This window comes from Pagrus major, chromosome 6 (assembly GCF_040436345.1).
Source record: "Pagrus major chromosome 6, Pma_NU_1.0".
Classification (NCBI taxonomy): Eukaryota; Metazoa; Chordata; class Actinopteri; order Spariformes; family Sparidae; genus Pagrus; species Pagrus major.
Window position 1 is genome coordinate 5,211,587 of NC_133220.1, and position 26,016 is coordinate 5,237,602.

At 40.9% G+C, this 26,016-nt stretch overlaps 1 protein-coding gene across 2 annotated transcripts; it reads right to left on the reverse strand.

Moving 5' to 3' along the window:
* Positions 1-312: 312 nt before the first annotated feature.
* Positions 313-22,157, reverse strand: ywhaba (tyrosine 3-monooxygenase/tryptophan 5-monooxygenase activation protein, beta polypeptide a). 2 transcript variants are annotated; one of them, XM_073469279.1, is made up of 8 exons: positions 22,033-22,113; positions 16,714-16,759; positions 15,725-15,885; positions 11,736-11,876; positions 9,128-9,251; positions 6,516-6,679; positions 5,999-6,094; positions 313-3,631 (listed from the first exon to the last, which is right to left on the reverse strand). In XM_073469279.1, exons 3-8 carry the CDS (start codon positions 15,875-15,877, stop codon positions 3,575-3,577), a joined length of 735 nt encoding a protein of 244 aa, XP_073325380.1. In that variant the 5' UTR covers positions 15,878-15,885; positions 16,714-16,759; positions 22,033-22,113; the 3' UTR covers positions 313-3,574. The 2 variants fall into 2 exon arrangements, with proteins under 2 accessions (XP_073325380.1, XP_073325379.1); XM_073469278.1 differs by lacking the exon at positions 16,714-16,759 and having other exon boundaries at positions 22,033-22,157.
* Between the last annotated feature and the right edge of the window lie 3,859 nt (positions 22,158-26,016).

Below are 26,016 nucleotides of genomic sequence, written 5' to 3' on the forward strand. Positions count from 1 at the left end.
AGACATTATCCCGGAGAACACAGCAGCCTTCTGTTATCCCGCTCGACATTTGCATTTCTGTCCCCAAACGTCACGACTCGTTCAAAAAAAACAAAAAAACCCCAGACCTTCGGAGGTGTCGAGACGTGTGTGTGGAGCGTTTTCTAACTTTTTTTGAAATTTCTTGCAATCGTTCTCTTGTTTCTTTCCAGACAAACTTCCTGCCATGCATCATCAATCAGGAAACTCTTAATAAAGTTAAAAAAAGAAGAAATAAAATACAAACATGCGGCATTAACAGGCTACAGGTGGTAATAAACAGAACAGGGCTGATTCGGAACTGATAAAACCTTTATTTCACTTTAAATTGTCTTTTACATTTTGTCCTGTTTATAACATGTAAGGTGAAACTAGAGTTGGATTTTTTTTTTTTTAAAAGACATACACAAATCTAGTATTACGTCAATAACCAGGGTGCGGGGGGAAAAGGTGTTGAAGGGTCATTTTTTTTTGTCATTTTGTCTTTTTCTTTTTACTGGTGTCCTTTAAGCTAAGTTCTAAATTTTCACAACCACGTGCGCGCTAAGCAATAAAACCGTCACAGAAGCAAACTTTTTTTTTTTTCGTTGTTTTTTTTTGGGTTATTTTTTTTTATTCCTTTTTATTTTTAAGCAGAATACTGGTCAGTAAAAACAAAATGATTTGAGATACCAGATATACAGACAGGCTCGGTGCCACATTCACTACTGCATGGGATCATTTTTTTCCTTAAAAAGCGAAGAAGAACTGCCTTTGTTTTTTGTTTTTTTTGTTCAGCTAACGAGAAAAAGAGCGGCAGGGAGGAATTATTATTTTTTTAACCTTTTACACTTCAGTGCATGAAAACATTTGTCCCCAGCAAAAGAAAAAAAAACAAAAAACATTGAGACACATGACTTTTCTACACCTACAGAGTGGAATGTCGAGATGGTTAATGACAAGGTTATTGTGACACTGAGTGGAAGAAAAATAAAATACTCAAGTATTTCTTCTGACAGACTCGCGATGTCCGTTTTCTGGTCTGTCGTTTTTTTCCTAAGAGTTTAGTTTGGGATTTAAACTGCTTTTTGTGCAGCAGCCATCGCATAATCGTTTAAACAAGAGAAACCACAGTTCAAATATACATACTGTTAAAGATCAGATCTGAAAAGTGAGCTGGGAAAGTTACAGTTAACCGCCGACTGTTTTCTCTTTTTATAAATGCAGTCGAAAAAGATCGCCTAAAAAAGATCGATTTGACACAAGAGCCTGAAAATATTAACCGTGATCCAAACTACAGGTTCTCTCCCGTCCACAAACAGATGATTGGCTGAGCGGCTGCAGGGAGATTTAGCTGTCGTGGACTCAAAACTGCACCAACAGACGCACTTAAAATAACCACTTCCTTATTTTTTTCCAAATTTATTTGCACCTTTCTTGCTGTTATTACTCAAAGACACAACTTCTTGGAAATGTTTGAACTCGCAGTTAAAAGCTCTAAAAAGTAAATCTTGATTTCAGATCTTTACCTCCATCGAGGAGGTTATCTGGTTCGCTGGTGTCCGACCATCGGCTGGTTGGTTTGTCAGCAGGATTACACAAAAACTACTGAACAAATCTCCACGAAACTTGGATGGAGGACGGGTCTCGGCCCAGAACAGACCACATTAACTTCTGGTCCAGATCCAGATTTATTTAGGTGGCTGCGAGTACAATGAAAAATCCACATCTAGCAGATTTAAATATGTTTTCATGGAGGGCAGCCTTTTTTCCCCACCGCTGTACGGTAACAAATGCCGGCTGAGCTCATGGGGATTCAGAAAGGTACCAACGGTGGATCTTGGCGGAGGTATGCAACCATTCTAGTTTTTGCCTGTTTCCAATGTCAAGAATGAAATCTGACACTTAACGTTTGATTTCAAGGCTGATACTCTGTCGTTGAGGAACAGGACCACAGCTGCCGCTCATCATTTTGGTAAATAAGGAAGCAGGAAGTTTAAGTGCGTGATTCCTCACTCGACGCCTCGCAGTAGATTTACACGGTGATAAATGACGGCATGCATTCTCGATCACACCATTCAGCAGCGAGTGGAAAGTGTTTCCATACTTGTCAGAACAAGCAGTTTTTAAAATGGGGCAAAAATGAGTACCAAAAAAAAAAAAAAAAGAAAGAAAAGAAAAACATGATCTGGTCCAAAAAGCTAAAAGCAAAAAAACAGCAGCTGACTGTAACGGCTTCAAGGGTTTTCATTGCAAGCAGGTGTTAACGAACAACATCGACAAACCGTTTTTTTGTTTTTCCAAAAGACAGATTTACAGTTAAGCTCTAAAAATGTTTTACAATTTTACAGTTTTCAAAAAACCGGAAAGAAGAGTTTGATTTGTTAACCACACAGAGAAAAGGAGAAAAAGCAACCGCAAAAGGGGGGAATGAACATGTTAAGGAATTGAGTTTAGGGACAGCTGTACGATGTTAACAGCACCTTGGACACGAGGAGGTGGACCCGCAGGGAGCGGGCCGAAAATTTCAAGATGGAATGTATGTTTTTTTTGTTTTTAGTAAATTTTTCAGATCAGTTTTAGCTCCAAACTGGAAAATATGCAGAATGGCGTCAAATAAAACTCGGGGGAGGGGGAGGGGGGTCCCGGTTAGAGAGTAAAAATAAAAAACGGTGAGTGTTTGATTACACAGCAGGTAAAACGCTTTTGTTTTTAGATTCGTCAGTGTCACAATACAGCCTTGTAGGAGGACCCTTCTGTATAAACCTCAGCAGAAATCGCACTGCTGCTTCAGAGAACACACCCTTCTTCCCAGCTGAATATCATTTTTGACCTCAAAACGAGGCTCTGGTGGCAAGGTGGAGGAAAAACTAAGCATCACAGTGTTTGTTGAAAATAAACGGACAGTTTAATAACCTTTTTTCGTTTTGTTTAAAGTGGAATAAAACCAGCCATTCGCCAGTACACTAAGAAAAGCCAAAAAGAGAAGGGATGGACAACTATATAAATGCATTAAAACCGCTAAAGAGAGGACGAGGGCGGGGAGGGAGGGGGAGGGGAGGAGGGCGAGAGAACGTACTGAGATGTTAGGAAGGAGGGAAGAGGAGCGAGGGAAGAACGGAAGGAATGGAGGAGGAGGGTTAAATGAGGAGGGTAAAAACGGGGGACTGTGGTCTCTAAAAGACTTTTAAATTCATTTGTGGTTTTTGGATAAAAAACCCTCCCTGCGTGCTATAAGACTAGACCGGCCAGTGGTTTGAGTCTGCTGGCCTGCCTTGGAGTGCCATGATAAAAAGGGAGGGTGGGAGGAGGGATGGAGGGATCGTGGGCTGATGGAGTAGTTTCTCTTTTCCCCCCTCCTTTAATTTGTTGGGTTTTTTTTTTAAATCTGTGAAGGTCAGGTACTATTCATGCTGTTGGTTATACAGAAGGGAAGTCGGGAGGCTGGGCTTGAAAAAGTGGGACGAGGGAATGAACGGGCTGTTTATGTGTACGAAGAGAGGAAGAAGAGAAGAAAGAGGAAGAGAGATAAAAGGAGGAGGAAGAGAGTGGGGATGGGTTAACAGTGAAGTGCGCTCTAGTTATCTCCGTCGCCGGTTTCGCCCTCGTCGCCCTGGTTTTCTGATGTCCACAGCTGCAGAGAGAGAGAGAGAAAATATCTTTCAGTCATCCTGTCGCTGTAGAAAAGGATGTGACTCATTAGATTTGTTATGATTCACGTTGTTTTTTAATGACGAGCTCCAGAGAAAAAGTTGCTTGACATTTTCACTCAGGTAGTATTAAATATTATAATCTGTAATATTAGCAAGTTCCCTGAAAAGACCAAAACCAACAATGAATTTATGAGGGGTGATGACGAGCACAGAACTGAACTGAACGACAACAGAAAGCGTCTTCTCGTGCTGTTATTATGTCACCATCACAGGCTTGCTACTCAACGTGAAACCTACAAAAGGACGCAGTAAACTCACTATCGACGGGGGACACAGCCTCTTTCTTCCCTGATAATGCAGATAAATGTGTTTGAAAACACATGCATTTGGCTGGTTGGTTACCTGTCCTGCATTGTGTTTGGCTAACGAAGCTAACAGAGCTAATGAAGCCAACAGCAGGTCTGAGAGTTTCTGTTCATAGAAACGTGAACTGCAGTTTAATGTGACAACACAACAAGTTAACAGTAAATAAATGTACTAAAGTACGTAAAAATACTTTGAATGCTAACATTTTTAACTTAAAACTGCAGATGACGCATTAAAGAAATAACATTTTGATTTTGGGATGGTTTACATTCACTTCAGGTTTTTGGGGCAGCTGTGACAACAATTAGTCTGGAGAGAGAGCTAAAAGCTAACAGAGCTAACTGGGCTAATGCAGCAAACAGCTGAACACAGCAGGATTTAGAGTTTCTGTTCAGAGGAACACGTACATGAAACAGCGAACTGCAGTTTAATGTGACAGCACAACAAGTTTACAGTTAATAAATGTGCTGAAGTACTTCAGCTGAGTACATTTTGGGTGTAAAAGTACTTTGAATGCTAATATTATTAACTTAAAACGGCAGATGTTAAAGTAAAGAAATAACACTTTGATCTTGGGACGGTTATTTTCAGCCTGATAGTGAAGAAATGAGTCTCGAGTCCTGGAACTGATTCAACAAACACGCGTCTGTGTATCCACAGCCTGATATCTCTCATTCTGCATCATAAACCTCCTCTGTTGTCCAAAGAACAGATCGAGTGTTTGTCACTTATAACACTGTAGTTTATTGTGGTTCGACCCCACAAACACCACCATGCTGCTGGAAATATTCACTTGACAGACAACAAAGGCCAACTGTTAAAGGAAATGACTGCATCTCTCAATACTTCCTAATTTCCTACCCAACTTCCTGTCGGTGCCTCTCAGCACCAAGCCCATTGGTTCCTACTGAAGATGTACAGCTTTTTATTTTTTTATATTTACATCTTCAGTTTGAACCAAGTGAGCCACAGACAGGAAGTTATATAGAAGATCAGGAAGTATTTAGAGACAGAGCAACATGTTGGTTGGTTTGTTGTTGGTTTTTGGTCTTTGAGGGATTTCAAGGGTTATATAGAATATCACCTGCCTTATCCTATGATTTAAATAACATTAGATTTTATATAATTTAACTTGAATCTACACAATGAAATAAAACAAGTCTCACATGCAATTTTACATGAAACACATGAAAGCCACAGCACTGATTCTCTGATACAATATGTTGGGAATTGATCCAATTTCTCGTCTATTAAATGAAGCTTATTGTATTTAATGACTCAGTGTAAAACATCTTTAAGACCTACAGGTTAAAATCCACCCCCGTCCTCACACACTGCTCTCTAACAGGTGCTCTGCTGTGATGTTACTGGAGCAGCCACTTTCTCTTAATCTGCCCTCATCTTCAGTCTCACTCCAGTTTTACAATTTTCTGCTGATATGGTTGTACAAATTTGTCTGTCAGCCTCTTTTTTCTGGGGCAGTGCAAAAAATAAAATCATAGAAAGAAGCCTTTTACTCTTGGCTGATGCCAGAGCTCAACATGTACCGCCAACTGTTTTGGATCGCCGCACATTTTTTCTATCATTACACTTAATTCAGCTAAAACTACAAAACAAAGACTGCAGAAATGATCAGCTTAAGAAGATGTCTCATGTAAATGTGGACGTTGTTTAATATTAACACATGGTTTGTCTGCTATAAGACACTATGAGTGTGGTTTTTTTTAAGCCTAATGTAACCACAGCCTAACCCACGTGTTGCAGAGTTACTGCAGGATGTGACGTTTTAAAGGTTTGACATGTGCTTACGTCTCACCCTTAAACATGTTGCCTACCCAAGGATACATGTATAACTTTGTATTATGTGTACGCAGTCGAATGAATCACTTCACATCAATATTTAACATATCTTACTAACTTTAGGAAACAACACAGCAGATAAAGATATTCGCAGATAACTTTGTGTCAGTGTGTGTACTCACAGTCAGGTTGTCCCTTAGTAGCTGCATGATCAGCGTGCTGTCTTTGTACGAGTCCTCGTTCAAGGTGTCGAGCTCGGCGATCGCCTCGTCGAAAGCCTGCAGGGACGAGCAGAAAGAGTTTGTCAAAACATAACACGTATTTGGCTTTTTCAAAATGACTGTCAATAAAGTTGGATTTCTGGTTAAGCTTTTATGTCGGATTGACTTTTTCCCCCTAAACATGAATGAGTGGTTCAGTCAGGTGGTGCAAAGTAAAGGTGACTTTGACTGACTTTCGGCACAGCCTGCTCATTTCAACTACATCTTTTTAGACCAAACCACAAGTTACTGGGGAGTCTGAAAGCTTTGATGTCTGACAATTGTGTCCAGAAAATGGCTGTCAGTTGTCCAAGGACTACAGGTCTGTCACGAGCAGGAGCTCAGCAGCTGGCAGGGCCAGTGCTCCATGCTGACTGTGGAGGAGGAGGAGCCACCTGTCCGTAACCTGTATTACCATAAAACATTCAAATGCACCCACCTGCTTGGCCAGAGAGCAGGCCTGCTCGGGCGAGTTGAGGATTTCGTAGTAGAAGACGGAGAAGTTGAGGGCCAGGCCCAGCCGGATGGGGTGTGTTGGCTGCATGTCCTTCTTGCTGATGTTGAAGGCGTCCTGGTAAGCCTGCTGAGAGTTCTCCACCGTGTCTTCAAAACACAAAAGAAACAACTGTCACTTTTTGTATCTTACATCAACTTAACTTTATACAAAGACCGTCTTCATAAGAGTAACCGGTTCACTGTGTCCTGCAGTGAATGCTAGAGCTGCAACAAATTATATTTTTCATTTATCAATTAATCTGTCAGTTATTTTCTTGATTTCTCGATCAGTTGTTTAGTCTATGAAATGTCAGAAAATGGTGAAAAATGTCGATCAGTGTTTCCTAAATCCCAAGATGATGTCCTCAAATGTCTTCTATCGTCCAGTACCCAAAGATATTCTGTTAACTGTCACAGAGGAGTAAAGAAACCAGAAAATATTCACATTTAAGACGCTGGAAGCTGAGAATTTTTAAGTTTTTTCTTAAAGATTTACTCACTAAACAACTAAACAAGGCATCGTTGCAGCTCCAGTAAATGTTCTGAATGTTCGGCACCCACAACTCTTTGATATATGGGAACAAACAAGACCAGGAGTCTTCAGCTACAGTAGCAGCTTTGAGCTAAATGTTAACATTAGCATGCTAACATGTTTCCAATGGTAACTGTAACAAGCTGATGTTTTTACGCTGTATGCTTCCCACATTCACCATCTCAGTCGTTAGCACTAAACACAATGTGCAGCTGAGGCTCATGGGAATGTCGTCATTCGTGCAGGCATTTGTTCCCAAACCAAAGAATTGGACAAATCCAAATTTTGACCTGATGATGGCGTGAGATAAAAAAGTGAGAGGATCACCAGAGTTATTATAATTCACCCTGTGGGGAACACAGATGTCTGCACCACATGTTGTGCCAATCCATCTTGTTTATGCAGAAACATTTCACTGGTTAATTAAGAACTTTGACCTGCTGGTGGCGCCTTTTAAAAGACGGGGGATCAACAAAGCTCGAAAGTATTTTGTCCTCTAGAGAAAATGAAAGTCTGTGCAGAATTTCATGGCCATCTGTCTCATTATTTGTTGAGACATTTCAATCTGGACAAAAAGTGATGGACTGACCAGCTGAGAACAGAGGCCTGCTGCTAGCCTGGCTAGAAAGGACTCCTGTTCGATAAGAGACGTCGTGTTACTTCCACGTTAGACTTCATTTACTGCATGAAACCTCTGAAACCAAGACCCAAATGACTGCTAGTTTACATAAAACTAGCAGTCCGTTCAAGATGTCGCTGTTGGGAACATATCCAAGACGCTAGCGTTGTAACAAGTTACATAAAAATATGCCTCAGAAAGGTCAGACCACCGTGTTTAACTAAACATCTTCAAATGTTACAGTTACGGCCAAACAACTTTGCCGATTTCAGATATCTACACAACGCATATCACCTGTAGTCTACCAGAAAGTGACCGTTGGTGCTTTGGCTTATTGCCATGACAATCAGAGTCAGCTGATTGATAACCCTGGCAACAGCAACAACAACAGCAGCAGCAGCAGCGACGCATTGAGGGTAACTGTCTCTCGGCAACAGTCAGAATGAATCTGTCTCACCACTGATAACAGGAGCAGAACGATATAAATAGACCACAAAAGAACTGGGAAATTTATCTGTAATCTTAATGATGGATTTGACCTTTTTGAAGGCGTGACGACTGTAATTCTTAATCCCAGTCTCACAGTCAGCGACTTGTAAAACCTTGTTATGACTAATGTGAGCCGATGACCTCATAGCCGAGAATGTTCCCATAAACGCTGATGCTTCTTGCGCCTTTTAACCCCTTCCTGCCATCAGTCTCTTTACTGAGGAGGACGCACAAGGGACATATTTTTAAATCAGTTTGTTAATGTCCTATACCATCTGCAATTATGATTAAAAGCTGCTTTTCTGTCTCAGCCAGTTCTCTCAGTCTGTGCCTTAAAGCAATCTGGCAGTAAATGCAACACTGAGGCTGCTAGAGACGAACCATCTTCTCAGCAATTGTCTAAATGTGATTTCCATGGTATTTCTGGAGAATTTAAGCATCTATCACTGATAACAGTTGGTCAGGACTCGAGAGAGAGATAAAGTAGTATCAGCGGATCACCAATTAAAACAGAACTTCTCGCTCTTTGCAATAAAGGGGTCCCTGTCCTCCAACTGATAAAAAGGTTTACAGAGTCCTGTTTATTAAAAAGGAATATTTACACTGAGCACAGCAAACAGCAACTGACTTTTGTTTGAGCAATAAAAAGTCACTCTGGTGATTGATTAGCTCAGCGCCACACAGAGAGAGGAGTCCTTCCTTTAACTGGGCTGCAGCCTCAACAAACATCACTCTGCTCAACATTAGTAAGAATCCCACTGAGCTCCAGGGCTGCTGCACAACTTCAGTTCAACTGAGTGTCCAAAATGATGATGAGTACTGTAATTTAACTACTTTCTCCACCTAGAATAACAGCTTGCTTCTCTACCGAGTCAAAGAAAAATGGTTTTCGGTGGCTTGAGACCCAGATACTCACCCTTCTTTGAGTCCCCAGAGGCCACCTCTGACAGGTATCTGAAGTAGTCTCCTTTCATTTTGAGGTAGAACACCTTGCTCTCCGCCTGAGTTGCTTTGGGAATGAGGAATTCGCTGAGCAGGTTCTGAAACAGACAGACGACCAGAAGGGTTTATAAACAAAAGATAAAACCAGGCCAGAATATTCTGTATTTAAACAGCAATGGGAGAGTGACGAACAAAGAAAAAGGGGCACAAGCACGCTGACAGCTTGATTACAGATGGTTTTACTTAACGTGTGTTTGCGCCGCAGCCTCTGCTGAAACCAAACCTGTGACAAAAACAAACACTGCCACCAACAACAACGACAGAGGAGCCACCCAAAACCTCAATTATTCCTGTGTGGACACTGACCACGACCACTCGGTACAACTAGCATGGTTAGCTGCATGTGTCCCTGTGGTGCTGGTAGTTAACCAGTCATGAGCAGCTACTGGCAGGCTCCCGTAACTCAGGAGGGAAAGCGATCTTCTGGCTGTCACCTAAAAGCACATTTTGGCTGCCAGTATGCGTCTTCAGAAGTGCTTGTTAGACGGTTGAATAGTTTTCAATAGTAATATTTTTTTCGACACTTCTACCCATCTCTACTCTACTCAACTGTTACAGTGCCCACTCAGCTTGACAGTAGGCACTCAGAGGTTTGCTCTGTTGGTGGGTGTGTTACAGACTGCAGTGTGCTCAACCACAACATGACAAGTAGCAGCATCACTCTTATTTCTCGTTGCCATCCAGCAGTCAGCACCCGACTGTGGGGGCGTTCTCGCAGCGTTGCACCCATTGTGGTTGAATACAACATCAACATATCCAGCCACCATGAAGGGTTGTCGGTTGTTGACTATGACAACCATTAAGAAATAAGAGTTATTATTTTGACTAGGGCTGCAACTTTCATCGTCAGTTAATCAGTGGATTATTTTCTTGATTAATCGATTAGTTGTATGGTTTATAAAATGTCAGAAAATAGTGATACATGTCAATCAGTTTTTCCTAAATGTCTTGTTTTGTCCACATTACAAATATATCCAGTTTACTGCCGTAGAGTAATTAAGAAACTAGAAAATAATCACATTTAAGAAGCTGGGATGGAGGAATTTTCACTTTTTCTCTCTTGAAAAACTGCTTAAATCAACTGATTATCAATACAGTTGAAAACTAACTAACTCATTTAATAATTGCGGCTCTAATTTTGACAGCAAATTTAAAAATGTTCTGTTTACAGGACTGTCATTCATGAATACACGACTGTTATTCTCAACAATGTGCTCCTAACAAAAAAGGAAATAGCCACAGTTTTTAGATTAACATATATTGGTTAAAACAAAGTACATTTAGGTCAAAGTAATTGACATATTTTTGTGCTGCAGATGCATCAAAGCGTCGCTCCCTCTCCAGGCCTCCTGCTGCTTTAAGGACAGCACGCCTCCACCCGTCCTTCCCTCCCTCCATTCCTACAGCACCACATCACCGCAGAGGCTTCCAGTTTGACCTTGAAGATATTATTAGAAGTCTGCTCAGGCACCAAAAATCTGTGTCTGGATTGACCTTGAGCGATTTCTGTTCTAACCTGGTCAGGACCTGGCATTGTGAGGGTTTTTCACGAGGCCTCAGTCATCTCAACGCCTTAACTGTTGAAAAACTACACAAGATTTATTTTTCCACAAGACTTTTTGAAAGCAGAATCTTTGAACGCCAAACTTGAGCTGCTGAATGAAACGTTTAACTCCAAGTCTACCTAACCGCTTACAGATTATATTAAGGTCAGGCACAAGTTTTACTTCATCGCCGTTTAGAGCAACTAACCATGAACAGTTTAGAGATAATTGAACAAACCACACTTTGGGTTTTTTAAAACAGAACAGAAGTCTTTTGCACAATACTGCAGGGATGACTATTGGTGCTTTCACAAAAATTAACACAATGAGATCACAATAGATATAATATGCACATATTGCCCACATCAACTGCATTTTCTCCATTTCTCTATATTCAGCGCTATTTACGCTCAGGCCTCAGCCAGCAGAGTTCACTTTAAAAATAGGAAGTAATAAAAAACCGGTTAGTAAAAAGTATTCATCTAAAAACAACCCGTGTCTTTTTTTAATCTAATGCAGGAAGTCCACCTCCACCCTCTGCGAACACACAGACAAACTATAGGAGACGTCACGTGACCTGTGGCACCATGTTGCCTTTCAAGTGAAGCACTCTTTTGCCTCTGCATCAGGCACACACAGAAAAATGAAGCAAAAGCACCCGAGTGCACAAACAGAAGAAAATTAAAGCTTTGTTTGACAACTCTAAACAGCTGCCAGTGCCGCTGCTAGCAACATTATTAGAGCCTCCACGAGAAACACCATGTGACTCTCCCAGCAGCCAAGAGGGATCATATCCAATGTACTTTCATCCACCATGTTTTCCCTCTTCCTCCTCTGCTCTCCCTTTTTAATACCTTCTGTCCCACTCTTCCCAGTACCGCCCGCCCATCATCACCACCACTCGTCTTGTCCTTTCTCTCTCTCCCCATCCTCACACCCCCTCACTCCCTGCCTGCCCTTTCCCATCCGTCTCCGTACCAGCACGTCCTGGCAGATTTCTTGGAGTTCAGCCTCGATCTTCACACGGTATTCGCGTGCCATCTGCTGTTTCTTCTCGTTCCCCTCCGTCTTCTGCTCGATGCTGGAGATGACGCGCCAGGATGAACGACGGGCCCCAACCTAACGGCAAAAGAACAACAGAAAAACTGACGTTAAAAAGCGACATCTTATACACATGACTGCATAAACACAGCTTACATAACACACACAATGATACATATTTAGTACGATGGAGTAACCAAGATTAAAACCACAATTTTTGGTGTACTTGAAGTTATATTAACCCTAACGTTATTTTATTACCTCCGCCAAGGAGATTATGTTTTGAACCCATGTCCGTTTGTTTCTTAGTTGGTGGTTAGTTCGTTTGTCAGCAGGACTTCACAAAAACCCCTGAACAGATTTCCACGAATCTTGGATGGAGGATGGGTCTCAGCCAAGAATAGACCCTGCTAATTTTTGGTTCAGATCTGGATAAAAAGGGACGGTCCAGGATTTTTTCTCACTTTCTCTGACATTGCATCCATGGATCTTGATTAAAAAAACAAATCTGGCATATTTCGGTGGCTGGTATCTATGAGTGAGTACAAAAGGGGACTTTGGGGCCTTGGTGGAGGTATGCCCTCTACTGAGTACTAGTCTAGCTATTTTTTAACTCGGCTCAATTTGTCACGAGTTAGACCGAGCTAGAGACATGAAACTTTGACCTATAACCGAAAATTATATGCAAATGCTTTGAAAGAAATATGACTCCAATCGATTTGATGGCGCAGCTATAATTCAGGGCCATAAACAAACAAGCAGGCACACAAACATTTTGAAATGTGACGCATATTCAGCTCAATTTATTCCACAAAGAAGCCTCTTGTTGATTTGAAGTCCAAAATAATGGATTTTTGCTAATTTTCATATTCTGAAAAACACAATTCAGTTATAAAACAGGTAAGATCACTCAAAAACACTTGCCATCAATCAAGAATATTCATGATTAGTAGGGCTTAGCAGGAAATCGGTCATAATGCATATTAACTTTTGCCTTTTCGTTTGGAAATAGTTGCGTTTCCACCCTGACCCACAGTGGGCACCACTCATGCCAAGAACTTGTACCTTTAAACCCCCACGGACAGAATTCCTCCAATTTATCACACTGGATCATGACTCATATTGTCTTTCGCATTTTGGGATTTAACTCGGTGGAGTCATCCTGCCTATGTCCTGAAGCACTGTACGGATTTAACTTCTTGATTCACTGGCCATGTTGACTGGTGCTAAAAATCCAGCGCCTAAGCATATTTGTTGCTGGCCAAAATATTAAATTGCTTTTTTTACGCTTATTCCGATACATTTCATTGAGATAATAATGATAAATATATAAGTTAAAAAAAAAAGAGGCCAGAGCAAAATATGACGCAAATTTATTTGAATAAATTGATCAGTGGTTAATCATTTCAAGCCTACATACAACTCCAGAAGTCTCAATGTATGTAAAAAATAGTATTTATTTGCAATTAAATGTACAGAAGTACAAATATAAACATAAATTTGAAGTATTTGGATGCTTTATTAATTTAGTCAACATAAACCTCATCCTCACACTCCTCAGGGTTAAGGTTATATGAATTTAAAAAATCCCTTTGGCTCCTTCTCATTCTTTATGTATTCACAACTCTGTAGTCTCTGTTAATGTCCCACTCACACAGCTATCTGATTGGTTAAACATTGAGCAAATAGTACATGTGGGCGTGATCAATCATATATTGGTACAAATATGAAATATATTCAGACAGACTTCGGTGTTAACTCTAGCGAACAAGGCGCTTGATGATTCAAGAAAGCTACAAAGAGAAAATCTTCTCTTCACTTTTTAGCAATCTGTGTTGTGGATGAAAAGCTTTTATTCTCAGCTGTTCATCACATCTATACATTCTGAGTGGTTCGTGACACAAATGCTGATGAACGTTCTCAGTCATCTAGGTCATGGTTATTCTACGTGCTTTATCGTAGGCAACTGGACTTCAGTTTCCTTTAGACGTTTCCCCTCTCATCCAAGAGGCTTCTTCAGTTCTGAACTGTTCAGTGATACAACATTTTTGATGAATTGTGGGGAACAAATTTTGAGTATAAAATAAACTGATAAAAATAGAACTGAAGCAGATTTTTCACTAATGAGCTCCTCGATTAATTTACTGTATGGTAGACACGAAAAGATGTATTTTTTCCGCATACTGTACGTTCACAGAGATGAATGTAATGCGATTGCCCTCACTCCTTTAAAATTGAGCTAGCTGAATTGACCTTGTGACGGCTGACACCTGCTCATTGCTGCCTGTGGCTTTAATGTGGGGTCATTATAACTAATTGCTTCGGTCGACCGTGAAAGGTTTGAATCGCTGTTTGCAGCTAAATTTCAAAGATGATATTCAACTTAATACAAAGCCTCATCTTTCCCATCCTATCATTAGGATGTGAAAGTGCATAACAGTCTTCCTCCTTGTCATGTGAGATAAGTGTGGTTGTTCTTGTTCCATGCCCTAACTAAACATACCCACAGAGTGACTTGTACTATTGCTCCTGGTTGGATTACACAGAAACATGCAACAAAAGAAGTATTGAGTGGTACTCAATGTTGGCAAGCTTTAAAGAAAAAAAAAGTAAATCTCAATGATAAATAGAGCAGCAGTGCTGAAAAAAACCTCAGGCTGTTCTTACATAATTTGAGCTTTTATAGTTTGACTATAAAATCTTCATGAAAAACAAAACAGAAATTAAAGCAGCTCAGCAGAGGGACAGATACGACGCTGAATGCAAAGATTTTTACTGTCACTGTACATGCTATAAATAAACATCAGAAAGCAGGCTGTTTTTCTAAGATGTATTACACATACTGTAGAGTACAACTTTGTCTTTTAAAAATAGTGGCATTTTAGTAAATGACGAGCCCAGACAGGATCAGTTAAAGCATTAAAGCATGCAGTCGAACGCTGCAGCCTGTGCCTCGTGCAGTTGCCCCAAACCACCACAGGAAATCTTTCCAGAGAAAAATGTGGCAGTTATTCGAGAAAGAACAGACGCCCTGACTCCGGAGAGAGATGTTCCCAGCTGTCACAGGAGTTAAATCATGCTCTTGAAATACACTGCATGCGTTTTTTTTTGTTTGTTTCTTTTAAAAGTGGGTGTAAAAATATTAGAGCAGGGCTTGATCCAATCCAATAGGACGTCACAGATCCAGGATCCATAGTCTGATTGATCATCAGTTTCTCATTGCACTCATTCCTGTGCATTTGACTTGTTCCAGGTTTTCACAAACATTAACAGGAGTTAGGCCATCGCAATTTGCTCTCCTACGCCTGTTTTTATGTGAAGCCTACTTAACCGGCAGTTCAAATAAATTGCTTTGGAATACATTAAAATTTATAGCATTTTTATACATTGTTTGGTAATTAGCAGTGCTGCGTGTTTCAGTCCAATAACAACAACCAATAATTACCTCCTTCACATGGCCGATACTGATACTTTCACATTTTTGTATTTTAGGAAGAAGTTAATAACCTGGAGTTTATGCAAACTTCTCCCTCGTCATATACGGGTGGATCACAAACCAAATTAAAGGTGCATGCCACTAACTACTGTAACCGAGTGTGGATGCCGTCTTCCCCTCAATTTGTGTTCTTTTGTTTCCATCTCTTTGGATCTCTTCGCATTCATCCCACTTCTTAATACTGTTTTGCAGCTGCATTAAACAAAGTTAGTTCAATGTTAACTCAGCCAAGTCCGTACCTTTCTTCTCTCTCTACATGGGGGAGGTTCTCATTTAGGCATCTTTTTTCTTCTAGTTTTGTGAAATCAAATAAAAAAAGGAATCTTATGCAAATTTAACCAAATCAGGCGCCGACAGTAGAGTTAAATCCCAAGCATCTACGGATTTGGGGGGGAACAAACAAACAAAAGCCATTAGATGGATGCCATACCACGTTCTTGTAGGCGACAGAGAGCAGGTTACGCTCCTCGTTGCTCAGCTCCAGGCCCTGCTCCGTCACGGACTTCATGGCAGCCGCCATGTCGTCGTAGCGCTCAGCCTGCTCTGCCAGCTTGGCTTTCTGCACCAGGTCGTTCTTATCCATTTTTTAGGCTGCAGGGGAGAATAACAAGAGAAAAAGACAGAAAGAGTTGGTGTTTGGACTTGAGCAGGGAGGCTCTCCATATACCAGCTGGAACAGGCAAAAAAAAAAGGAAGACCGAGGAAAAGAGCAGAGAACGACAGAAAGTGTGAGAAGTATGGGCGTGCAAGATCTGAGGGCCTGCGATAGAAACTACTACAGTGGGAGAGCTACAGTTTTGGGCTTGTGGCACTTTTTAAAAGCTGTAACATACATAAAGCTGCTCAACTGTTCAATACATTAAACTAGTAGCACTGGTAAGGCATAAGCTAATTAATAAACTGTCACTGATTGGATAACATCACATAAAAAGTAACAAATACCCCAGGAAAGACCTAACAGTGCTTCACAGTGTCAAAAACCCTTTCAATTTCTGCAAAGTGGCTGCTCCCAGTGACTTCATCCCCAGGGGCTTTCTAGTCTCCAGATGATTCTGTAGGTCTAAGTAGGCCACAGCCTCGCCGCCATCTCCTTTATATCTGCACATTACACTATAGACTCCTCACAATGAGCTTTAACTAGCTTTAAGTGTCTACATTTGCATACCTAATTTATTTTAATAAGTTGTAAATCCCTCATCTCTACATTTTAAACTCACTGCTAACGAATAAACTAACACACCGTCACACTAGAAGTAAAAAATGTTAATAAACCCACACCAGACTCCAGCTTCACCCTCACATCTGCACACTACCAAGTGTGAGAGCTTCTTGTTTTACATGCTTTGTTTAGAGACCACCCTTCCACCAGTCGAACATTCAAACACCACCCTGATGTGTCCAAGTATCCTTGAAGCTTACCTGACCTGACCTCCCTGAGGGGCAGGGGGGTGAGGATGGGGTTTCCCTACGGAAGGCAAAAGAGGTATGATAAACAGGACAAAATTAAAGCATCATTCTTTGGACTTTGTGTAGTTTTTTTCCTGTATAAAATCAACCCAAGTTGTTTCAGTATTGATGACTTTAGTTGCAGAATTTGGATTGAACTGTTAATTATTTCCGTGGTCTCCGGTCTGAGCTGAGAAACTCAATGTTGCCACGGATACCAAATTACTGTGGTTGACAGAAAATCAAAAATAAATCCGAGCTATGACACTTTAAGTAACTCCAGTTAGTCCACAAAAAAAAAAAAAAGTCTGTGGACTGGCTTTATCGATTGCAGCAGTGTTAAAAAAAAAACAGTACTGATCAATCATCAATTCCAAAGGAGGTGTCCAAACATAAAAAAACATTAAACAGCAGATGTAATAAGGTTGTCAACATTTAGTAAAAGCTCCTTCTGCAGCTTCTACAGTATTTGGAAGTGTCTATATCAGCTAATGTTTTCCCTTATCACTCTTTATTGCACATTTTCAAGTCCTGCCACAAACTCCTGATTGAACTGAGGTATACTGAACGACTCCAGGACATAAATGTTTTTTTAAGCCGCTCCTGTGTGGATGTGGCTTTCTGTTTGAAACGCTCCCTCGCTGGAAAACAAGTCTCCTAAATCACAGCAGATAATTTCCCTCTTGGAATTGTGTTTTTATTGCATTCATGTCACGTCTCCACCTTCACAAGCAGCACCTACACAGCATCACATGCCACCACCAGGCTTCATGCTGTGCTACAGTACTTGGCTTAAGCCAAAAAAATCTCCACTTTTCATTTTTTCAGTTCATAGATCCTTCCTCCAGTTTGTTTCAGAGATTACGACATCTTCTTGCAGACACTAGACGAGGTACCGAGCCATATTTTTTACGCCACAGCAGCTTTCTCTTCTTTAGGCCCACTCTGCTGTTTAGTTGCAACCGGTAAAAATAAATAAATCCATCAATAGTTGGCAGAGCCCCGTTCATTTGTATGAAAGTTGCTCAATGGCGCATGAATCCAAAAAAGCTGTACTTCCTTGGTATAAAATTATCCTGATGGTCCGATTGTGGGGCGCACAGAGTGTGCGCACTAAAAACTTCCACCGGCCGAGACTGCTAACCTCCGGTTTAGCCTACAGCTAGCTTTACGTGGGATAATATGACTTCATTGCGCAGCTCTCCTTGATTTTTCAAATGTTATTAGTAGAGCCCGACCGATATATCAGTTGGCTGATATTGGCCTATCACAGATATATCGTTATCACCATATATGTCTTCAGTATCGGCTGATATGAAAATGTTTTGGTTTTAAAGAACACAGTGCAGAAAAAGATGCTTGAGATGATTTATAATTATTACATTTTGAGTTAAGTTTACTGTTTTAGTTCACTGACTCGTTAAAATGTCCTGCCACAGATATATTTTTGTCATGCGTTTGATATTTGACATATCTGTTTTTAAGCCATTTCTTTCATGGTATAAACTCTGGCTTCATGTAATGTTGTAAATTTGCCCACTTTGTCAAGCCTGGCCATCTTCCTGGGGGTTTGGTCAGTCAGTGATCACAGTATCCCCGTTTTAAATCACTCATCTGCTCTAAGACATTAGGGGAAACTACCGTCAATCCTGCATTTTCCAGAAAATGTACTAAATCATGCTATGATAGAGAATTATTTCCATATCGTTCACTGATTTTGATTCTACGCCGCTTCCATTCAATTGTGACTTTTAAAGCTTATTTTTCGGTCGCTCTGTTTGATGATCAGATTGTGTCGGAACAAAAATAACAGCAACAACATCCAGTGTGCTTCAGTATTGGCAGTGTTTCTTGACAAAGACTCACTGTACCCAAATGGTACACTGTCATGAAATGTTTATTCTTAGACTAATAAATTAATCAATATGACTTCTAGCTTTTAAAATGGTTATCATGATTGAAGAACAGAGATTTCTGTAAAGAGGATTTCCGTAAACGATACCGTGTGTTTATTCTGAGATCTATTTGTTATCGAGGGGATTCACATTACAAAAAAGAAAAAGACGTGCCTGCATCCTGCAAGTATGCTGAGAATGCAATGTTTTGAGACAAAACTGAAAGAAAAAGAAATATGCCTAAGATTCCTCTTTGACTTGAGATGCTTATCAAAAAATGTGCAGTTTGAATGTAACCAAATTCTCTTCATGTCAGTAGTGATATTCATTTAATATAAGACTGTTGGGAAACAAACGTTAATCGTAAAGCATGACCTGAAGGCGACAAATTAAAAAAAACTTTGTTCACAAAGTTTGATCCTCTTACGTGCTCCCCATGGTCTGCAGAGTAATTATTAGCCTCTCAGCTGGGAGCACACCAATGGCACATTTCCAGCGCTGATTCAAAGGCTGAATCGTAAAATCAATTATTGCAGATATTGAGTGCAGTTCCATTCGTTTACTGAAAAACGTAATGAGACCATTAGTGATTGAGATCATTATAAATTCAGACACCCATTTCCTCCATTATCCCTGCACTCATCGGGAAGAAACCGGAGGTCCCACCAAACTCACAATTACGTGACTGTTTTGTCATCGTCAATTCCCCAACATGAGCATCACAATGGTCAGTTTGACTTCTAGATCCGAGTGTGAGGTATTTTAGCAACATATTTTAAACACATTAAGACATTTCTATAATCAAACATAACCGATTTCATGTTGAAAGACCAAACCAGTTATAATAATGATCATGGTGAAGGCGGTGTATGCTTTATGAATTTTACAACTCTAAAATAAAACATTTAATGAATATTAAGCTAGAAATTACTTTAACGCAGATCTTTAACAGTCAAATAATCGATGGCAAGAAAATTCTGCAACTTTCGGATCACCAATTAATCATTTAAGTCACTTTTCAATCAAAAAACGACAAAGAAATTCCTGCCTTTCCACCCCCACATGATCGCGTACTAAATATCTGAATATATGGCATGGGTTGGAGAAAACAAGGAATTTGAGTACATCTACTTTTGACACATCGTCAGAAAAAAAGGCCATTTCACCATATATGATCGTCACTACGCCATACTGCATTGAGGTGAAGGATTGAATGCATTTTAGGAAACTGAAAGGTATTGGTTCAAGGTGGTTTACTGGTGCTTGATGTGTACTTACAAACACGACTATATGATGCACTCTTAACATAAAAATACAACCACAGACAAGATAGTTTCATTTAGTAGATCAAGACCAGTCAACTAGCTATTCTGATTTTATTTTACTTGCTTCAATAAAATAAATGTCACTATGCTGATGAGCATTTCATTTTAACTGGACACTGTCGCACCTCTTCACGTATTTTTCCTCGTCTCGTCTCATTACATATTATGATAGTCTAGGGTTGAAGTGATATGCCGGCTTCGAGGTATAACAAGGTATGAAAACTGACTGTTATAATCAGTGTACATTTGCTGATCTAATGTATTGACTTCTACCACTTAACCGATACCAAAAATATATACATTTCTAGTTTATATCAACTTTCAACGCGATCGCTCAACCAAAAATACTCTTCTGTATTCACGCCTTTGAGATTTATTGGAACTGATCATGCTAATGATGATGTAATACCGTAATAATGTGACATCATGCTATTATCCGAGACAGTTATCACAGCATGAAAACCTCCCACCACTGCACCTCTAGTTGTGTGACCATTAAAATCAATTAAATTCGTATAAAACAATATTTCCACTGCAGTGCCTTTAACCTGCGCTTTTATTATTTCATCCCTCACAGGTGTTTCACCTGAACAATAAACTGATGGTCCATTAAATATGCACAGATATAAATTATGCACAGTGTAAATACCTGGGAAATAGAGAAGCTTTACAAGGCTTTGAACGGAAAGTGATCCTTCAGGCTACATGTGGCATTCACGCAATGCTGTCATTTCGACAGCCGTGTTTCATTTTAGCACATTTTTAGCATCCTCGAGTTAGCATTTAGCATTTAGCATTGGGGTGGCTGCGCCTTCTGACGGTCTGCAAGCGCAGTCGTGAAACCGCCGCAGTGACCCGCACCGTCGGTCGAAATTGAGCCAACTTGGCCTCTTCGGTCAGCCACAATCATCTGGCTCGCCACCAACAAACTCAACATTAGCAAACGCTGTTATCCAACCAGCTAGCTAGCTAGCTAACTATTCTGGTTAACAGGCTTATGCGCACCGAGGAAAAAATGGGGAACACACCACCTTCAACGGCAAACCGGCCGAGATACAATGAACAGATTAAAAAAAAAACACACACACACACATCGCCCCAGAAAACGTTTTGACACAAGCGCTTAAAAAAAAAAAAAAGCAGCCTCCGGGCCATGGATATTCGGGGTTTGGCGTTCAGTCGGCCTGCGAGCAGCTACGCCCTCCTTGTCGCATTCCCCTGCGGAATTTTAAGATGGAGAGATAGATTACCGCCAGCTAGCATGCTAACATGCTAACCGAACGTCACAGAGCGGACATCGGCTTCAGCCCGCTAGCTTAGCTGCTAACGGGGAGCTGACCCAGTTCAATCTGAATGGCGATGGAGCTCAAACAGCCAGAGGGGGTTTAAACACGGCACCTGTCCCCGTTTCAACCACCGCAACGTGGACGCTGAACGATATCGAAATAAATCGTTTTTTAATGTAAGCACTCCCGGGGAATAGGGAGGGTGTGTGTTAGCATCCGTATCGCTCCGCTAGTTACGCCATGACGGGTCTGAGCTAAAAAAGACAGCGGCAGTCGCGCTGTTCTGTCAGTTTTCTGGACAACGAGGCCACATATATCGGTCGACCGGGTACAGAAGCAAGCTCATTGCTCAGCCTTTCGTTAGCACGTAGCGCTGGCTGCTAAAAAAATGTCCGTGCCGCTCTCACAGCGGCCCGGCCGCGGCTGCTAAGCTGTCAAAATGGCCAGACTCGGGTGCTGCTTCTCCCCCCCCCCGCCGTACACGGTGACCGCGCAGCACGCATGGCATCGACCCGCGTCTGGGCCTTCGGAACCAACGATCTACAAGCACAGTCGACAAGCCGAAGGGCACATGCAAACATCGTGGCAGGTGTTTTGTGGGTTATTTCTCGCCATTTGGCCACAAGTCTCGGCCTAAATCCTCACACCCAGCCCCTAACCACAATAGGCACCTTCCGCCGCAGAGGCAGGGAATGGGGCCACCGCTGGGGCTGCTGTCCCCCCCCTCAAAGACCCTCCCCATCCCGCGCATAAGACAATAATCGAGTGATATGCAAGTGAACTCACATTTAGAGCGTACTAGGAATCCCGATTTTATTCTCTGAACGATGGGAGTTTATCAAGCCGTCCTCCGCTCGCTGCTCAGGGTATTCAGGGCAGTACCACTTCCGCCTGCTCTGACACTTCCGCTTCCTCTAAACCCCACCCCTCCCCCCGCCAGTAACCATGGCGACCGCGCCAGGGGGTTTCCTGAGCATCTTGCGAGGGGCTTTGACGTCAGGAGGACCATGGCAACCGCTACGGGATGACGTGCGCCGGTCTCTATGGCAACTGTCTCCATGAGGCCGCTGCCGTCGTATCTGAGTTCAGCATCGTGTCAGCTGACGCAGCTTTGTGTGGGTTACACCACCTACACAACCACTGCAAACCCTGAAATCCAGTCCATCGACAATCATTATCTCCACCATACATCTCGATCACAGATTTTTCTCATTGATTTTTTTTATAATTTTATCATACAGAACGTAAAGAGACGGACAGACAGACATGAGAAGATGGAGGCTTGTGTCTGAAATCTCTCCGTTTCCTATATAAAAGACCTCTGCAGCATCCAAAACACTGTGACTGGAGCCAGTGAGAAAATCTTAATATGTAGGCCTATTGTTTCATCTGAACTAATGTTTTTATTTTTATTTTACCCCAGTATTTATATTGATTATTAGAGTAATTAAGGATTTGGCAATGCTGCAGAATTAAAGCATAAAAAAATATATTTTCATGTTCAAACAAGCACGCATTAGCTAACTTATCAACATGTCAACGTGAAGATTTATTTTAAATTCTATTGATTTATTTATCTATTTTGACAGCAAGCGCTCAAGCGGTCACCCCAAAACAACCTGACCAGTGATCTTCACCTGAGGTGTCATTTACACCGGGGGCACCGGGGAAAAATAGCTCTCTGGTGTGAAATTCATAGCAACATTTTAACCCCGGACCTGATATGTGCAGTGCAGTATAAACTGGGGCTTGACAACGGCCTACAACATGTGCAGGAAACGTGTTGAGGATCGTTAGATAAAAGATGTGATCAGCTTCACTGTAAAATCAGAATGCGATACTTTAAATGGACTGATTAGCTAGTTAGCTAGTATAGCCTAAGTTTAAGTGTTTAATTTGTGTCTTATTTGCCGGATTTCATGGTACACAATACAATAGTGACTTACAGCACAGTGCTACTTGCTAATGAGGGTTGTTATTTTTCTTTCTCCTAACCCGTGGACATTTGGGTTTTCTATAAATTCAGCTACTGCTTTTTGTTTATGTGTAGCTAACTACGGTTTTTTTCTGGGATTGAATAACCTGTGTCCTTATGCCTAGAGTGATTTATGATTGGTTGAACTTTTTGTTTCTTTAACGTTAATAAAGTATGCATTGACTGTAACTCGTGCACTCAGTGTTGCTGTGCATATTATGTATTTTTATAATTTTCTTCTCCGAGGCTATGCCCCGATTTATGCACGATTATGTAATTATTATTATTATTATTATTATTATTATTATTGAGATTTCACACAATTGTGAATTGTCAACACTTCACATCATCTCTGACAACTACAGTGTGGAATAACAGCAGTGCTTTGCATTTTGGGGTTGTTTGTAAAATGCAAAAAACATTTTCAGTTATGTTGCAACCATTTTTCAGAGCACTAAAACAGAATAAGGCATGATTTTGAGATGGCTTTGACTGGAGTTGCTCTTTGTAGAGCATAGGGACAAAGACAAATTGTCCATCTGTTGTCTCAGGAGATGAAAAAAGTCATTAGGATTCACTGTCTGGAAACCATAAATGTCTGTACCAATTCATGTGGATATCCATCGAAGAGTTTTTGGGTTGCTATTTAAAACAATATTAAATAAGACATTTTAGATAATAATCACTAAAAATCAACAAAAATAGGTTGATCAGCCAAGAAAGAAAAGCAAGACGTGGTGCAAGTGGGAGTAACACAAGACCAGGCGACTCGTTAATCAGCTAAAGTGAGCAAGCAACCAGGAAATTATTAACCAGTCAATAAATCGGTAAATCCAATCAGCCGGTGACGTCAGAAGTCACTGATTGAGTCAGTTAATTCTGACTGTCCGAGTGTAAATGGACTGTAACTGATTACCTGAAAACCTTTTGTTGTTGCTGTGCTCAGTGTGGGTGTGATGTCAGTGGAGGGACAGATCTGTAAATACTGCATAGGCCAGTGTTTACACGCATTTGTAGATTATTTATATTGTGTTTGCATGTGCATGTGTTTGCAGAGGCTCTGTTTGATAAGGACGACTAGAGAGGAACTGCAAAAAATGACGACAAAGAGACACATAAAGACCACAAAGAGACACAAAATGACCACAGAGAAATGCAAAACAACTAGAGAAAGATGCAAAGATGAAGAGGATGCAAAACAATGACAAAGGGATGCTAAAAGACCACAATGAGAGCAAAACCTTCATGATGACAGAGACACAACACAACTACAAAATGATCACCAAGTGACCCCGAACTACCGCAAAGATGCACAAAATGAACACAGAGACCCAAAATTATTATAAAAGGATGCAAAACAATGACAAAGGGAAGGAAAAAGACCACAATGAAACTACAAAGAGATTCTTACTGATTATTATGGGCTGCAAAACAACCACAGAGACCCCTTTACCACCAACATGGAGCTGCTTCTGTGTCGGTTCACACACCTCATTTTGAACTGTTTGGAGCATTTCCACCAAAACTAAATGGAAGTTTAAAAAAGGTTTCTTTCTTGACCTGCTTACAGGAGGGTGTGTGTTATATTTTGCAGGTTGTGGCGCGCTGCTAAACACCCTCCAAGAGGACACATTATAGATTACAATGGTCCCCCTCAAACCTGTTGGAAACACTGGCTGGTTCACCAGAGAACAAGAACCAGAGCTAAATTGGTGTAAATGTGGAGGTAAATAGACTACAGTGAGACAAAAATAACCACAAAGAGGAACAAAGAGATGCAAAATAACTGCACAGAGATGTTGAAAGACTACAGAGAGATGCATTGTGTCTCTTTTAGTTATGCTATCTAGGAGCTGTTGGGGATGTGTGTTAACATCCAAGGGCCCAACGTTTTTGTAACCCGTCCACGTGTATATGACTAGAAATGATATAACACATCATAAATGAATATATGTCTGACCTAAGCCACAGTATATCTGTTGTCTTGGTTTATTCTCCTGTGGTTATGCTGCATACGCCCCCAGTAAAATACATTATTAAAGCTCCAGATATTTTCTGAACAATATCTGACACGGAGCAGTAGACGGACGACTGTTGTAATGCATCTAGACGTAAGATTTATGATGCTGACAAGCGTACAGAGATCTGACACCACAACACCACTGTGTGGTAATTCATCAGCAGGCTACGGCTAAACTCAAAATTGCTCACCCGGTGCAGGTGCAAGGATTAAAATTTAAAAGTTTGTTCTGACTCAACTCCTTCACTTTGAAGTCAGACTTAGAAGTCTAAACTAATCCAGTTTAAGCATTCATTCATATCTATGACAGTCAGACTACGTAACGCCAAAAGTTAATCTGTCACTGGCCACTGGGGTTGTGCAGTATGTCTTAAATACCCTTGTCAGTGTACACATGTTTGGGGTTGAGAGGATTAAATGGGGTTATTTAGCGTTGTGAGGATGTGTGCATGTGTTTTTATTTATTGTTTCTATCAGGACGATTGAACACTGCTTTATTTAAAGTTGGAGAAACTCAAAATGAGGTTGAGGGATGAGCAGCAGCACCGGTGAGATTTAGACTCTGACACACATCTCTATATTAGCTGTTGTTATCGTTTAATCCTCAATATTGTTATCTTCCATGTCTGTATTTCTGTTATTTCTCCTACGAGGTTCCTCTTCTGTCATTTCTTGATATGCAATATATCATTTACACTGTGAATGTATTGATTTTGTAGCCTCTGGTAATGTTTGGATGCACTACAGTATTTATCAGCGGCAGGCAGCTGGTACT